General features: G+C 45.4%; 1 protein-coding gene across 1 annotated transcript; it reads right to left on the bottom strand.

The window, feature by feature from the left end:
- Positions 1–1,431: 1,431 nt before the first annotated feature.
- Positions 1,432–9,922, bottom strand: LOC119402254 (putative E3 ubiquitin-protein ligase UBR7). The gene is made up of 3 exons (XM_037669391.2): positions 9,758–9,922; positions 2,390–2,451; positions 1,432–1,788 (listed from the first exon to the last, which is right to left on the bottom strand). The coding sequence occupies exons 1-3, from the start codon at positions 9,918–9,920 to the stop codon at positions 1,696–1,698; spliced, it is 318 nt and encodes a 105-aa protein (XP_037525319.1). The 5' UTR covers positions 9,921–9,922; the 3' UTR covers positions 1,432–1,695.
- Between the last annotated feature and the right edge of the window lie 7,525 nt (positions 9,923–17,447).

Below are 17,447 nucleotides of genomic sequence, written 5' to 3'. Positions count from 1 at the left end.
AGGGCATGTCCGAAAAGTAATGTCAGTGAGTCGATTGAAAAAAAAATTATAGATCATATCGTTGCAACACATTAAAAGGTTTTGAAATTGGCTTCTCCTGCATCGACACATCACTTCCAGCAATATTTCCATGCACTGATGATGTCCCTGTAGGTCTCCTCCGGAATGTCCTTTAAAGCCTTGGTGCAAGCCCCTTTGGCTTTGTCAACTGTCCCAAAATGACGTCTTTTCATGCGATGTTTGACACTCCGACAAACCATCATCACCATAGGTTGTACTTATAATAGGAAAAGTTCACACTGTGGAATTGCCGAGTTTCACACAAAAGTTGGTGCCAATTCTTTCGCCTTTGTTCCAACGAGCGCAGTATATTATGGCTTGCACGGCAAATGAAAACGAGTTTCGCGCTAAAGATTGTCCGTACTCTTCGGATGGTCACAGACTACCGAGTGATCATGTGTGCATAAGTGAACTTCACCCTCCACGAATGCCAACCAGCCCTGGCACGTTGCGGCATACAATCACTTCAGAATATAATCACCGACACTACTTTTCGGACAAACCATGTACATGCGAGAGCATCACTGTCTTGAAACTGAATGAAGGTAATAAATGAATGCGTGCAGTAACACTAGCCAACACTTTCCACTATAAGCCAACATTATATTATCCAGTTTGGGAAGTATGCAGGTAAATATGATACAAAAGGGTGCTCCAGCTCACTGTTCACTAATCAAGTGCGACAGCTTATCTTAGATGAGCTCTTGCATATAATTAACCCTTCAATGGTTAATTACATACACCTGCAGCACATTGTAAAAGTCGCAAATGGTTGATGCCATACATGCTGTCGCCTTGCAAGAATGCAGAGAATCCGTTTTCCGACTTTCGGTTTTAATTCCAAGGTTTGTTCAGCTGTCGCTCGCCCATTCGCACGGTGGCAGGTATTCTTTCGTCTCTTGGGCAGTTTGTTACGCTTCGCTTGCAAAAACTGACGTCTACCTGGTTTCCAATTTCTCAAAGGCTAACCACTTGATACTAACTCGTTTATGGCCCACGGGGATGCATTTTTCTAAGCCTGTGAAACAAAACATTTATTTCAATGGACATACCTTTTTTTTAATTAATAAGTTCCTTCTCAATGTCAGTTTTATTGATCAATAAGCAATGCACTTATACCTATGGATAATATTCTTTTCTTACTTTATGGTCATTAAAAATATTAGGATAAATCTTTTTAGATAGGTCACTCTGAAGATGCTGCTAGATATGCACACACAAAAAAAAAAATGACCCTTAGGGGGTCACATTTAGTGAAAAATTTCGACCGAGAAAGAGTTAAGCAAGCTTTGAAATGTTGCTCCAAAGCAGTATTTCAACGACAGTTGAAAATACCAGTAAATGCGAATGACTAAGAAACAAGCACAAACGGACGTTTGCACACAACAAATTTTATTTCTAATACGCATAGCTACTGCCGCGACTGGTCGCATGCACACAACATGCAGTGGGGTGATGGGAGGTAACACAGGTGTAGTCCGGAAAAATGTGCACTACAGGCGGCAACGTCCGTTCAATGTCAAAAGATAAAACGCATGTACATGCACACAGATCAGGCTTACACGATGCGGCAACTCGCGGCCACCAGTCACAAATGAACACGAAGAGTCGAACAGTCCACAACGAGGCGCCTTTCTATCGACAAAAATACGGAACTGCGGAAGTTTTCTGCCGCTTGCGGGCTTCCATTCCGCTGAAGAATTCTCGGACGTCTTCTTCTCTCACGACCTGGTGGCACGAATGAAAGGAAGTACATAGCAAACATTGAAACATGTGATAACATTTGCAATGAATTTACAAAAGAATGAATTGGTTTACATGGATAAATTGCAGTATAAAATCTTTAATGTTGTTAAATTCACTGTCAAAGGTTTATTAACATAGGAAAAAATCAAGGTCGAAGTTTCGTTTTTAAATTTCACGCTGAAATCTCAGTGTGACGTCATGGATTTCAAAGTGTATTTTTCGTATTTCGGTAACATTGGCTCAACGAAATTTCGTGACACTTGGGATGCAGAGTCTACAAAATATCAACACATAATATAGCCTAGAACGCACTTAAAACCAATTTTAAAGTGTATGCCACGTTCACAGTTGTGCAACGGTTCAGCCTTAACAGAAAAACGCTGCACATCGATGATTTAAGTTTCTGAAGGGCCGAATCTTTGCCATTTGGGAGTCGGCATTTTATTTTGTGTCGCAGCCTGCGACTGAAAACTTCTGAGCAGTTTTTCTCGTGACAACACCGAATTTTCCGAGAACGCGGACCGAGCGAAAAAGCCTTAGAGAACTTTCCTGCAGTACCAGAGCCCTGATAAACCCGACTCACCTTCCTGTTGTCAGCAAACTTTTTCAGGAAGTCGACCAGCTGCGTCTTTAGGTTGTTGTAGCCTGCAGTAACAACACAGAAATACTTACGGGGTCCCCAAACCACCTTTGATAATTTTTTAACATCTCAAGTAAACGCGCTCATCGAGTTCAGAATGCCGTAATGATCAACAATGACAAATGCGAGCAATGCTACGAGTCGCGGGCATGCCACAAATTCCAAGAAACAATCCGCTGTCCTCTCCGGGCCTTTCGGTGTACCCAGCGTTGGCTGTGACGTCACCATTTGCATCTGGTCATGTCATCCACAAAAACTACCTGTTTGTCTGATTGCCGGTACCCATGTTCACCGCTCCTCCTCCTCGCACGGCGAGGAGGAGCACTCGGCCAGGAGGAGGAGAGATGAGCTGATGAACGGAGCATAGCTGAAGGAAAGAGCGAAACAAGCGAGGGCCTCAAACGCATGTAACTCCGCTATTACGGTATCGTTTCGAAAAATTCTTGCACCTACATGTTTGTTGAAGACTAGTGCACAACTGCAACACCACAATTAAATTTTGACTTCTGGGTGGTTTAGGGGTCCATCACGGCTTGTTCACAGCTGCGAGTAGAACCGGTCGTGCGAGTAAAACAAGGACGACAGAAACGTAACAGACAAAAAACGAAAGTACTGAAACACGCATCTTTCGTCTAGTATTCTGTAGTACTGTACATAGGTCATCTACTGTACTAGCCCATATGAGACCACATAACACACTTTAAAATTTTTTTAAATAATAATATTTAATTGGGGTGCGGGTAATCTTAAGGGGGGACACTGCGCCCGAAAACGTTTTTAAAAGTTCTTTGCTAACTTAAATGAAGCTCGCTGAGCTTATGTATATTTGTGTGCCGATTTCAAATATGCAATTTCTTTCCTAGTACAATATGTAGTTTTTAATTCCAGGTGCCATTTTGGGAGCCATAGTTTGCCTAAAGTGAGAGAGTTGCAAAGTAATTAGGCACATCAGAATGACCACGAATGAGTACAGAGTACAAGAAAACAAGAATGGACGTTCTAATCCCATTTGAACAAAAGTTGTGGTACGTTGAATATCTGTGGCTGAAATCCCAGCTTGGCGCAGACTAATTTTGAATGTTCATCATGCCATAACCTTTGTTCAAATGGGTTTAGAACATCCATTCTTGTTTTCTTGCACTCTGTACTCATTCCTGGTCACTCTGATGTGCTTAATTACTTTGCAACTCTCTCAGTTAAGGCAAACTGGGGTTTCCATAAAGCATATGAAATGTTTGATATTTCAGAAACTACATGTTATACTAGAAAAATAATTGCATATTTGAAATATGCACACAGTTTCATCTCCATCCAATAAAGAATATAAAAAAAAAAATTTCAGGACCCATGTCCCCCCTTAAAGTGTGGCTTCGCGGCAGAACAGATTTCCCCTGAGCAGGTGGTTTCACAGCACAGCAGGCCCACTCCACAGTGAAACCATGTTCAGTTTGTTTTTAATACATAGAAAATTCCAATATTTCAAATTCGTCTTGAAGCGAATTCAAATACTGTGACAGTCGTTCAAATATTCAAAGTGCTCAAATATTCGCACAGACTTACTTGAAAGGAATCTCCTCATAACTGGCTGAGCCAAAGTGCCCTATTGAAATTTAAGAAAACTTAAGGGCCTAAATATTTAAGGGTTTTTTATAGGCCTTAAAAAATGCTACAATCCAACTCGCATATATCGAAGCCACATATAACGAAATATTGCATATATCAAACAGTTCTAAAATCCCCTTGAATATAGTTTTGATGCATATAACATGGATATAACGAATTACCGGTTATAACGAAGTAAATGAAGAATAGTCTTGTCATAGCTACAGTGTTACAAATAAACATTTATAATAAATTTTCGGATATAACGAAGTTATTTTCGTGGCAGATGTGACTGTTATAATGAGGTTTGAGTGTAATAGAACTTTTTTGCGATCCCCTGCAAATATGATATATCCGCGTTCGACTGTACTGGTAACTACTGTAATTTCCAGAGTATAAAGGCTGAGACAGACGGTACGATTTTCCATGCGATGCGACGTCCGACACGGCGGTGGGGAAACCGGAATGGTGACCTTTCATAGCATCGTACAGCCACCATTCCCCCCCCCCCCCCTACCGCCGTGTCGGACGTCGCATCGCATGGAAAGTCGTACCGCCTGTCTCGGCCTTAAGACACCCCTTTACTGCGATATTTTCGCTGGTGCGTCTCATACAACGGTGCATCTTATATACGCAAAAAGCGACGCAATTCTGCGAGACCAATACGTCGATATTTCATTCACGAGTACGATAAACTGAACGCTAGAGCCTTCGTAAAAAGATCTCTCATCTTGTTATAACAATGAAGCGGGTGTGGTCTCAGATGTCAGCTACTTGCTGTTCACCGTGTGGCGACCACAGAGATTTCGGCCGCAATAAAAACCACCACCGTTACGCAAATTATTGTGCTGTTTGAATTGTTTGTTCTTAAACGAAGAATTAAACCAATGAAGCTGAGGCAATAAATAAAAAAGGGCACCACTACGTTTCATTGTAACGTTGTAGCGCCCACAATATCCGTTACAAAAACGAAAGTATCACTTCGTTACCATCATCAGTTTCCATGTGAGACGTTGCTGCAACCCAACAGTAGTCACAGCTTCCGGTTGCCATTTACGTTTTGTATGCGTGTGTGTAGGTGTTGACCATGCGGTGTGATCGTTGTTTATGTGTTCCCGCCAAGCCTCATACTGCTGTATCGGGAACGGCAACGACGTGCTTCAAGGTGCTTACAACACAGGGTAAAAGAGTTACTCAGAGGCTGACAACGGCAACCGAGCGATGCTGCCAACCGAGGTGGAAGAACTTTTGACAGTCCGTCGGAGGATGTGTCTTCGAACCCACTGGCTTTTTTGTGCCTTACGATAGCGTTATTTACAAGTTTTATGCAGCTCCTTACAGATATTCAGTGCCGTGCGTGACTGCGCACTTCGCTACGAATGTACTCTGTGTGTGTCGTGTTTTATCAGGTTGACAGAGTCAAAAATAGATGCGTCTTATAGAAAAGGTGCAACTTATACACCGGAAAATACGCCAGTTACTGCCCAAGACAGCTCGTATGCTTACAACGCCATGACTCTCATAGACCTTAAAATGATTACGAATACAGATGAACCTTTTTATAAGAGACACTCAACAGGGAGCAGTTCTTGTCCTTTATATACAGTAGAAGCTCGTTATAACGAAGCGGGATATAACGAACTAATGGATATAACGAAGTAATCGTAATTCCCCTTGAAATTCCCATAGACGCCCATGCATTTAAAACCTCGTTTTAACGAAGCTAAAATTTCCTCGCAATGGATATAACGAACCTTTTTTTTTTCCCACCGAGCATTTACTGACCATTTTGGTAGCCGGCAAGTCAATGTTTTATAGCGCGCGACAGTTTACGTCCCATCACGGATGCGGTAATTCAAAACTCGCGCCTCGCGTTCCCGAGGAGCCGCCTGCCAATACGCGCGAGGGTGCGCGTCTGCCTGCCTCCCCTTCCACTGAAACTCGTGGACCCACCCGCGCACGTCACCCGGCCTCCCCTCTCCCGCGGAACTCGTGGACCCGCCCGCTCTCCTGTTGCGCGCGTGGACAGCGACCGCGCCAACCGCGCGGCGTGAGCGCGGGCCTTTTTGCTTGTCGTTCGGTGCGTGTGCATCAGAACAGCGTCTCTCTCGGTTCCCGCCGCTAGACAAGAGATGGACGACGGCAAACGAAAGCGCAAAACGATTACAATCGAGCAGAAGGCGGCTATGTTGAAAGCCGTTGAGTCCGGCGTCAAGAAGAAAAAAGTTGCCGAAGATTTCGGCGTAGCGTTGAGCACAGTACCGCAAGCGTGTAATCGACCGAATTCTACTCAATATGAGCATGAAGCGCGAGACTACAATCGACCTCTACATGGTGATCAAGATGCTACAGGCTGCTTGGATGTCTGTAACAGCAAGCACGATCGCCAGCTGCTTCCGGCATGCCTCATGTGGCGTCAACAGCGGCGGTGACAGTGAAGATATCGGTGCTGCCGCCAATGAGGGTGCCGCGGGTGACCAAGACATGGCGTCGTGGGACGCTCTCCTTGACGCCGGAGTTGTGCCCGACTGCGACACCTTCTGCACGTACGTCAGTGCCGATGCTGACGCGGTGACAACCGAAGAGCTGACAGAGGCTGAAATTGTGCGCGCGGTGACAGGGGTGGTGAATGACGACAGTGACGAATGTGTCGACGACAGCCCGGAGTTGGTGAACCCGATGTTCCGACGTCCGCGCACGCGCTGGATGCGGCAGACCTGCTGCGCCGCTTCTTCGGCGCTCACGATGACGGCGAGGACGGACTCGACATAGCGGCAGCGGCCGAAAAAGCCATCATTCGTCTGAGGAAGACACGGCAGAAGTCTATTAAGGGGGGACGCGGCTTTCGTATCGCGAAAAATGGCAAAAAAATCGATTTTTTGAAAATCACATTTTCAGTTTCTGTAGCCCTTTTTATATCCGATTCCAAAATATCTTCACCGAAAACCGCGTAGAAGTGCTATAAAAAAATTGTTGCGCCTGCCGAGGTGGCGAAAATTATTGGGGAAATCGCAAAAAAACACTGATTTTCAAAAAATCATAGCTCCGCAACGACGCCACCGGGCGCCGATATCTTGGGCTCATCGGAAAGCGCATTTCTCCGTCTTCAAATTCCCCGCCGCAGCTGGCTCCTCCCTTCGCAAACAAGCGCACAAAAAGCAAATGTTCGAAGGTCGTTTCGAGCCCTCCGATTGGCCGCGTCCGCCATGTTGCCCCAGCGCGCCTCGCCATTGGTCCGATGCTCGCTCCGGGAGATCGTCGTCTGCAGCTCGTGCGTCTCGAGCTCACGGCTGTCGAAAGTCGCGCTACTTCGTTGCGTGTTCGCAATCGCTCTGTGTTCACGGCTCGACGATAACTTTGAACAAGAACTACGTTTTAGTTTAGAGCTACTAGCGGGAGCTCGGTGGGATTACGATGGCGCGCCGCACTCGTAGCGAACATCGCAAACGCGCGTCTCGGACCGACTTTCTAGCGTTGACTCGTCGGATCCGTGGTTGGAGGTTCTGCTTATGCGCACTTCGGACGTCGTGACGAAGATGATCGCAGGACGACTCCTTGTACTCGCGACCACGCCTTACGAACTTTGAAACATTGGGCACCGCGGCCGGCGCGTCTACTGCTCGGAGTCGTCACTAGGCCTAACTCCGCTCACGGCGTCGGCACGCGAGACGAACCTCGAACTTTGCGGGCAAGAGCAATGCGTTAGCGGACTCGCGGCAGTGTGCTTCTTCGCAAGGAACGAAGCGCTTCCCCCGCCGGCTTCTCGGTACAGCGGATGGTCATTTTACGCATCGGCAGCGGACCCCACGGCCAAGCTCGTCGCGCAGCGGGCGCGCGTCGGCGTCCCGCAATGCGAGGCCAAACACGTTGCGCGCCTATTTTTCGTCGCCGCACCTAGGCATATTGCGCATCGTCACCGAATGCCGCCACCCAGCACATAGCGTGCTGACTTCCCGGACTATGCGGCCGAGCACTTGGAGGTGAAATAAAGCACTGTTGATGCAATTTAGGCGCGCTTGGAGCCGTGCGTGGTATCGCCGTAAGCGCTCATGAATCATCTGAAAAAATAAAAGCCTTGCAGAAAACCGTGTCCGCGACCGGGTGAATGATGAAGCGCATCGCAGGCGAGGTTTACAAATTAGCTTGACGAGTGAAACAGGGAGATGAATTCATATCTGCCCAGTTCGCGTCTTGAATAAACTGCTAAGGAATTCATATTCCACCAATGTCTTGGCCATAACTGCCTGTTATTTAGGAGGAAGTGATAGGTTGCCATGATGAGAGCCGCTTTTAGTATCCTATAAAAATGATTCAATGATCAATTGCAATCAAGACTGTTAATTATGTTAATGAGAGCATGAATACAAGAAAGCTGGCAAATCATCATAGTACATGACCTACTTGAATTACAATATCTTGTTTTTTGTCATGTCTATTACACCACTTCATAACTTCGTTTAAAATTCATGCTCCATGTTCTTTGTATATCAGAAAAGGATTTTAAGAAAAAAGAAAGAAAACAAAGGCACAACCGATGAAAGGCCACATGTGCAGGAGGTCCACCCTTATAAAACACCTTAAAGATCACAGTCTTCTTGTGTTTTAGAGAAGCAAGGCACCTCAAACTAAAGACAGGGCACTCAAGAAAGTGCACATTACAAAGGACTCAAAAGATTACGACCTCAGTGCCTTTTGATGAAGTAATATCGTTGGTACAACTTTAAAAGCCGTTTTCTCAAAACGACTTTTCTTGCTTCCTGCTTCGCTTGTTCCGCTGATTTCTCACTGACCGCTGGGTCTATTTCAGTTCCGTTTTTTGTTCTATATTCCTTGAAGCACAGTTCAGGGCGTGACATTCTTGCTTTTTCAGTATGGCTTTTTGATAATTAGCTATTTGACGAGTTGCACAAAGCCTCGATGCCTGTTGCGCAGTCACCTCATGAAAAAGGAAAACTAAAAAAAATTTTGTTGCAAATAAAAAAATCTAAGAATGTCACGCCCGCAATCAGACATCTTAGAATGCATAGCACTTTGAACGAGTTTCCTATCGCATTTTTTAAGCGAGTCAGACGAGGAACAAGAGCAGAAGGCGAAATATATTGTAAATCAAAAAGTTGTAAAGATATATTAATGAAATTTCTACAGTAGCATTAAAACAACATTTCAAATAAGTGTGCCAATTTTCATCAAAATCCATGAAGAAATAAGAAAGTTGGTATCGAAAGCCACGTCCCCCCTTAAGGCCTATTTTTCTGCTAAGTGAGCCGCCAGCTGGTGTGCCGAGTTTGGCGTGAATAAAGTAGCAGTTCTTTGCTGTTCTTTCTTTCTTTTTTTTCTTTTGCTAGTTTTTCTCCGTGCGACGGCCGTTTTTCGTTTGCGTGGCGGGCTGCTGTGGGATTTGGTGGTCAGTACATCCTCTCTTGCGTGCTAATTTTCGGTAGAAATGGATATTGGCTATAACGAACTAATGGTTATAACGAAGTAATAACGACTCCCCCTTCAACTTCGTTATAACGAGGTTTTACTGTATGAGGCGTCTCTAATAAGCAGGGTACCACATTTCATATTGCGATCAATCCCTCTTTTGATGTAGGCACAATGATGCCTCTCATACCCAACCGCCTGTTATCTCAGTGCCTCTTATAAAGGGGTACCAACTGTAGCGCCAGTTTTGACGGTCACGATACGAGCATTTTTGTTCTTTCGTACCATGAATGGCTTCAATCTGCTGTACACGTCCCAGCGATCCCAGGGCCGACATGAGGGGGTCGCCAGAGGGCGCCTGCGCACGGGCGGCCTTCCCTTTCTCCTCGTACGACTGCACTGTGTCTTCTTCGTCCAACAGGAACAGGCAGTTCTGCTCGTTGTACATGGCCTATCGGGCAAGAAAAACGTAACAGTTACAGTCAACAAAGACGGCATACGAGTGCAGCATGGTAACACACACTAATAATAATACCTGGGTTTAACGTCCCAAAACCACGATATGATTATGAGACACGCTGTAGTGGAGGGCTCCGGAAATTTCGACCACTTCGGGTTCTCCAACGGGCACCTAAATCTAAGCGCAGGGGCCTCAAACATTTTCGCATCTCTGGCAACGACAAACATCTCTTTCAAACATCTCCGGCAACGGCACGTTACGAGTTAGTCACGGACGCCATGGTTGAAGATACAAGACGCCTGTTCACGTAGCGCTCGGCTGTTTGTCGTTATTTCAGATATTGTAATCCAGCTGCAGAACTGTCAGCACTGCTATAATTACTTGAGCCTTCTTCACATAAACAGCGCTTTTGCAGTTCAGATCGGTGAGCAGCAGAAACCTTCCGTTGGAGTGCAGAATGGCTCCGCCGAAGGAACCGAAGATGACGTAGGTTTGCACGCCCACACTTTCAGCGTGCTCGCATGGGCGGAGCAAGACAAACTTTTCTATTGCGTATTCTAAGGCTCCTGCTGCAACGACCACAGAAAAAATTATGACATCGCCGACAATAATGTCCATCCTTGCAAACCACCAAGTTTTATTGAATTCTTCAGCTTCCCTTTTAAGTGTATTGCAGTAATTGTGACATAGGTGTGAAGAAAGTAAAGTGGACGAAAAGACAACATGCTGCCGGCAGGGACCAAACCTGCAACAGATTACGTGTCTGATGCTCTTACCAACTGAGCTACGGCAGCGGTCGTCCCCTCGTCCACAATACTCTCTTAACTCAACCTTTTAGTTAATTCAAACATATTTCAAATTTTTTGTTGGCCCACTATGTTTTCAATGCATCTTAAAACCATTTAATTCAAATTGCTCCATTGTGTAAATTCGGTCAATTCATACTTTTTGTATGTCCGTACTGAAAAATGTCTTCTGCCTTTGTTGCTTCTAGCTGAACATTTGCATTCAACATCTGCCACTAAAAGTCGCAAAATAATGTTGATTGCCTGTCTACGAAGTGGCCAAACTAGCCAAATTGTGTGCATCCACAATTGAATCTTGACTGGGGTAGAAGAGTGAGAGAGAAAAGAAAATCCCAAGATACTTTGGCCTTGGTCGATTGTGTACTGGACGCTTCTTAAGTCACTTTCGCCGCAGTGCATTGGTGTCATGCAGAAAAGTGTACTAAGACAGGGAAGGGGCTACCAGCTCTCGCAGGACCAGCAAATTTTGTCCCTTAACCCTTTAAGGGTCGAATTTTTTTCGCGAAATCCAGTCCAAAAATGTGTAATTCTTTATTGCTGAAATAAATTCTTCAGACGATTCTATTTAAGAAAAAAATTGTCTAAAATCTTTTTTCGTGACCGTGAAGTGACCAAAAAATCATTTTTGTTGTTACATACACACGTAGTAAAATCAAGCAAAATCCTAAAAAAAAAAAGGCTTAACAGTTTTAATAAATAAAAATTATGCATTGTATTAAACATAGCTCACAGACATACAAAAATAAGCGCACCAGAGTATTTTTCCGGTTAAAAATGTTCGTGCTCTAACACTAAAAAACTTTTCAGCGTGTGACAGTCTTTAAAGCATGGCTCGCCGCGCACGCTTTTCAGATGTCGCTGATCGTCATCGGAATCTGAACTCGTCAGAAAATCCTCGTCTGACAAACTGAAATCCAATGAATCAGATTCTGATTCGGCACTTGGGGAATAGTCTGCATCGGAAGAATCGCTGCTCAACTCACTGGCAGCAGGGCAACCGGCGCGCGCTTCCATAGCGTAAGCGAACTGCGTCAGTGAGCACAGAACAGAAAACTAGGCTTGTACGAATAGCAAATTTTAGGTTCGAAGCGAATAGCGATTTTGGTCGAATAATTTCGAATCGAATTCGAATAGCATATATCACATATTATAAAGCAAAATGAGCATATTTGTCATGACCCAGCCAACCGGCACGTTTTAAAATTGTAACGCATTCGCAAATGTCATTCTTTTTTGAGTTCAAAGGAAGTGGAAGCAACCTTGAATAGCAGCAGGGTTTGACTTTCGGTAGAATGCAGGTGATAACCTGTAAAATATGTGACGTTTTAAAATTTACTATACTTGGAGCATATAAGCTGGTATACCAAGCTTTTAAACTTAAAAAATGATGAATCGATGTGAGGGTAATCTGTTCAATTAACCTTGAAAGAGGGCTTCGCGGCAGTGCGGATTCTTCCTGGAAAGGTGCATTCACGGCATAGCACTCCTCCACTGCAGTGAAACCACCTTTACAGGGGCATTACATGCAGACTAATGTACACCTATTCGTTCATTTCGAATACTTCGAAATTTCCAATAATTTAAATTTGAATCGAAGCGAATTCGAATACTGTAATATTCGTTCGAATATTCGAAGAGCTCGAATATTCGCACAAGCCTACAGAAAACTCTATGGTTGTGCGCCTGTCCGGAAAACAAAACGAGTGAAAAAGCTACAGTAATCCTTCGTCTTATTGACAACAAGACGTAGTTAGTTTTTCCGAGACCCCCAAAACAGGAAACGCAATCACGGCGGCGTCGTTTGTGTAATTTAGCGCCGCACGGAAACAGATGTAATCGCGCCCTAGGGAGCAATAAACGAGAGAGTAACAAGCAGTCACCCTTTGAGAGATTTGAAACCAAACAGCCATCAGCTTTGCGGGCGTTCTGATGTGCAACTGAAAGCCGCCGCGCCACTTTGGAAAGAAAAAAAAAAAGAGGAAAAAAAAGAGAGAAAAGACTGAGAGACATCGGCGCACGTAGGCGCTTCGGTGCATTAAAAAAATTCCACGTATTCCCCAAACGTGGTAGCACATTCCAAGCAAGAGAAATGATCGAAGAAGGCACACGTTTGAAACGAACCACTCCGCGGGCGTGCTCGGTTGTGCAAGCGATAGCCGGGGCGCTGTTTTGCGAAGCACAAAAAAAGCAACAACGAAGAGACATCAACACATGCGAAAAATTCCACGTATTCCCGAAGCGTGGCAGCACATGCAAAGCAAGAGAAATGATAGAAAAAGGTGTGCACTTTAAACCAGCTGCACCGTGAACGCGCTCGGATGGGCAAGCGATAGCCGGCGCGCTGTTTTTGGAAGGGGAGAGAAAAAAAAAAAAAAAACGGAGAGACATGGGCGCATGAAAAAAATTCCACATATTCCCGAAGTTGGCAGCACAGGCCAAGCAAGAGAAATGATCAAAAAAGGCGCACGTTTTAAAAATAAACGCTATGCCGTACATGTAAGACGAAAACCCTCAAGGGTTTAATTACACACGAATGCATACGCCACCCAACTGCGAGCACCAGCACATCCCCGTCGTTTACAAATATCTCACGTTTCGTTTTGAGGTCCCCAGTTTCACCCCAAGTCATATTTATGGGAACTTCTGGTAACCCAAACAAAATCGTGAGATCCCCTCGAGTTTGAATTACTGAGAGCCTGCTGTATTATTATGCTTGTGATCATTGAACAAGTTACTGCAGAGAACCACGCTTGACCAAGGTTATGAAGTAACGCAAAAGTAAAATCGCATGGCGATAACGATGACACCAGCACAACAGTGATCCTGTGGCAGCACAACGGAGATGTGACGACGAATTCAGCGGGACGACGTGTAATTAAAATTTGCATGAACTCGTATCCTACACCAATTACATGATGCAAGGAATACCATTGCAGAAACGTCGCAGTGCAGCAGAACGAAAACTGAGCTGCGGTCATTGTTAGAAGTGAGAGATAAAAGCATATATAATAAGATGGGCGAATAATTTTGAATCAAATAGTTAAGACAGTACCATATTTACTCGACTGTAACGCGACCGCGATTGTAATGCGAGGGGTGACTTTTGATTGCATCCAGGAGAAAAAGAAGGCTGCCAAAGTCACGAGAGGCCAGGAGAGGCATGAAAAAATTCGGCAGATCCCACGTACCGTGGGAGTCGATGTTATGCGAAGCATGCGGCGGGTAGGGGACTGTGGCGTAACTTTTTTTTAATGAGCGGCACGTTACAAAATGACGCTAAAGATTTGCATAAATTTTATACGCACACATATATATGTTGAAGAGCCGCATATGTGTTATATAACCAGTTGTTTACGGTTGGGTATGCAGCGTGGGTATTACCAACAAGCGGTAAGCTGATATGCAGTGCTTATACGGGTCCCGAGAACGCACGCACGTTTCACGAACCCGTGTACATGTGTGCAAGAATTTCTTGACATTTCTTGAACAAGGGCATCATCACCGTGATCAGTGAGCATCAGCAGCTGGTCATGACCTGTTATAGGATCCGGTCCTGATCGTGGTGACGAGGGCTACATGTGTAGTGATGTATGTGGTATAGTAGAGCTGTTGGAATTCGTGGATGCCTCGGTCGTTTCGTCGACAAATTGTCTGTCGACAGAGCCGGCGACATGTCGGAACCCGAAGCCACCCATCGCGTTGGTGAGGTATAGGCCTTCGAGGCTGGTAGGCCTGGATGGTGCTACGTAGACCAACATCAGTGGATGGTGTTTGTCGTATTCGTAGGCTACCTGGGCGTATGTAGCCTACGTAGCCTAGTCAACAAAGCGGCTGTCAATCAATCTGGCATCATCCTCGGTCAGCATGAGGCCATCGCCCAGCCTCGTAAGAAATGAAGAGGACACTGCGCCGTTCTGGTGGACGAAGTGCACTTTACGGTGCGGTGATGTGGATATTTTATGTAACTTTCGTTAATATATTCCTCCGGGGTCGAGCAATGCTTCAATATAGATTGCTGAATCATAGGAATACAAACGTAATCTTTATTAGACTGCTATAAAAGCGGAGTCAACACTGGAACTACAGACGTTAACCTGATATGACGCCTCTATCGTAGAAGTACATATCGTAAGAGTATCATGTAGTGTTTATTGCTGTCTTGTCAAAATAGATAGCCAGCACCACAACCACAATTGACGTTGCACCGATATTATGCCTGCGTAGGCTGTTTTTCCAAACAAGTTTATAGACCTGGCGTGGCTCAGTGTTAGAATACCTGATTGCCACGCAGAATACTTGGGTTCGATTCCTGCTGGGATCCTAATTTTCATTATTTCCATTCGTTGAGTCGACGCTGCCGATGTTGGTTTTCCTTAACGCTTTAGCATTTAAGTAACCAATGTCTGATCTCGCCGTTTCTGGGTAGATATAAGCTGTCAATCACCTGTGGCACATACCCGTACACCGCGGCCCATGGTAAACGGGTATGTGTCACACGTGTCAAGTGGAAAGTGTTTGACGACGTACGCGACAGGATTTTAACGTTATTCATGTCATGACCCGGCAATCATATTCGTCAAATCCTCTTACCCTCCCATGCAAATTTTGATCTACACCAAGTTAAGGAGGCGATCATGAGAGCACCCAGACGTAGGCGGCTAGATAGATAGATAGATAGATAGATAGATAGATACGTAGATAGAAACGCTCAAAGTGCCAGAGGTTCGCTAAGAAATGCTTCGCATTTAAAAGCGCATTTGTTTTTCAAACACTGTCTGAAAATGCGGTATTTCGCACCCACCCACACGACGCGTTGAACTTTGCACCTGCCGAGCTATATCGCTCGCTTTGAACTGTATCAGTTCAACGCTGACCGCCATAAGGCGACGGCACTGTTCCGTGACAAAATCAGTGACTCTGCTCCAATTCAAAGGGGGCGACCGTGATGAGGCCCACGGAAACCTTTTTGGCCATGCTCGCATCTGAAAAGGAGCTCCCGATGGAGCCGCCACTTGCAGATGGTCGCCTCACTCACGTCGAGGCTTCGGGCGGCAGCTGATTTCTTCAGCCGTCAAAATAGTGCGCCTCTTGAAAAGGCCATCGTGCTGAGGGCGACACGTTCCAATCACAAGGAGAGCCAAAGGGGAGTCGAAACACCCGAAGGCAACCAAAGCCACCAAGACCACCACACACGACTACAGAAAAACAAAGGCAAAGTGCACGGTCAAAGAAAAAGAAAGAACGGTCATTGTCTTGTACTGGATCCAAATGGCATTCGGCTGGCACACGTTGCCAACATAAATCGTGAAATGGCCAAAACCGTAGTCGTCTAGAATTGGGTGCATCATTGCACTTTTTAGACAACTTGAATTTGGGTATTCGATCGCAACGCGAGCGTCGACTTCAGCTAGCAAAAATCTGGGAAAAAACTTGCGTTACATTCGAGTAAATACGGTATATACCATATATTATCAAGAAAGACGAGCATTTTTATTATAACCCAACTAAATTGCATAATACTTTTAAGAATCAGAACAAGGCTTGTGCGAATGTCACTTTTATGGTTTGAAGTGAAGTGGAACTATGGATAGTAGCAGGATTTGAATAGTGGTAGGGTGCATGTTACATGTTATATTTAAAATGTGCTACACTTAACCCTTGTAAGCCTGTAAAGACACTTTTAAAGTTAAAAAAAAAAAAGTTAATCTAGGTGCAAGAGCTACGTACATTTAACATTGAAGTATGGCTTCCCGGCAGTGTGAATTTCCCCTGGAGAGGCGATTTCATAGCATAGCGACCCATAATGCAGTGAAACCACCTTTCAAGGATGTTAGATGCGGTAAAATACAGTCAACTGCCGATTTTTCGGACATGCTCGAAAATTCGGACGCTTTCGCGGCACCGTCACCAGCCCCATAGAATTCAATGTATTAGAACGTTCGAAATTTCGGACGCTGAAGCTATTCCGCGTCCGATTTTTCGGACTTCCTGCCCAAATTGCAGGTCCGAAAAGGCATTATTTGAAGCCCCCACCTCTGCCGCGTCTATTATCTCGTAGGTTCGAACCAGCGCTTTCGCGAGTCGATCTGTTGCAGACAGTAGCAGAGTCCGAAAGTCAGCTTCGCCGCAATGCCGAAGTGTTATGGGGTGAAGCAGACCAGAATTTCAAAGGGGCCGCTATCGCGGCGCCGTGCGGCGATGTTACGGATAAGCAGCGGAAATGCACGGAGGCGTGATGGCGGAAGCTGGCGAACGCGCCAGTACGGCTTAATCGCTGACAACCCTTACGACAAGCATCTTCAGTTAACTGCTCGGTAGTGCACGTGGCCTAGCGCAGTTGCGTGCGTACTGCACGCATTTAATAGGCGAGAACCCATTCCTGCTACCATAGGCGCGCCACCATTCCTGCTGCGTCTTTGTGCGAGACGCTAAGTGCGCCGCATAGACGCGTTGCCTTCGCGGACGAAACCAGCTCGCCATTGCCGCGCCCGTGTGCGGTCAGGAACTAAGTGCGCATCACGAACCGTTTCATGATAAATGCGTGCGTATGATACAGCGACAGTAAAGTGACGGCGTCAGCTCAGTTGGCGGTGTGCTGCACACAACTAAAAACGATCGGCTTGACACGGCAGCAAATGCTGCGTATCGGCGGCGATTCGGCGATGTGTGTGCGCATATGTGTGTGCGCATATGGGCACACGCATCGTTG

The sequence above is a fragment of the Rhipicephalus sanguineus genome, chromosome 8 (assembly GCF_013339695.2).
Source record: "Rhipicephalus sanguineus isolate Rsan-2018 chromosome 8, BIME_Rsan_1.4, whole genome shotgun sequence".
NCBI classification, from domain to species: Eukaryota; Metazoa; Arthropoda; class Arachnida; order Ixodida; family Ixodidae; genus Rhipicephalus; species Rhipicephalus sanguineus.
Note: the sequence above shows the minus strand (reverse complement) of the source record. Positions and strands in the feature narration are given on the sequence as shown.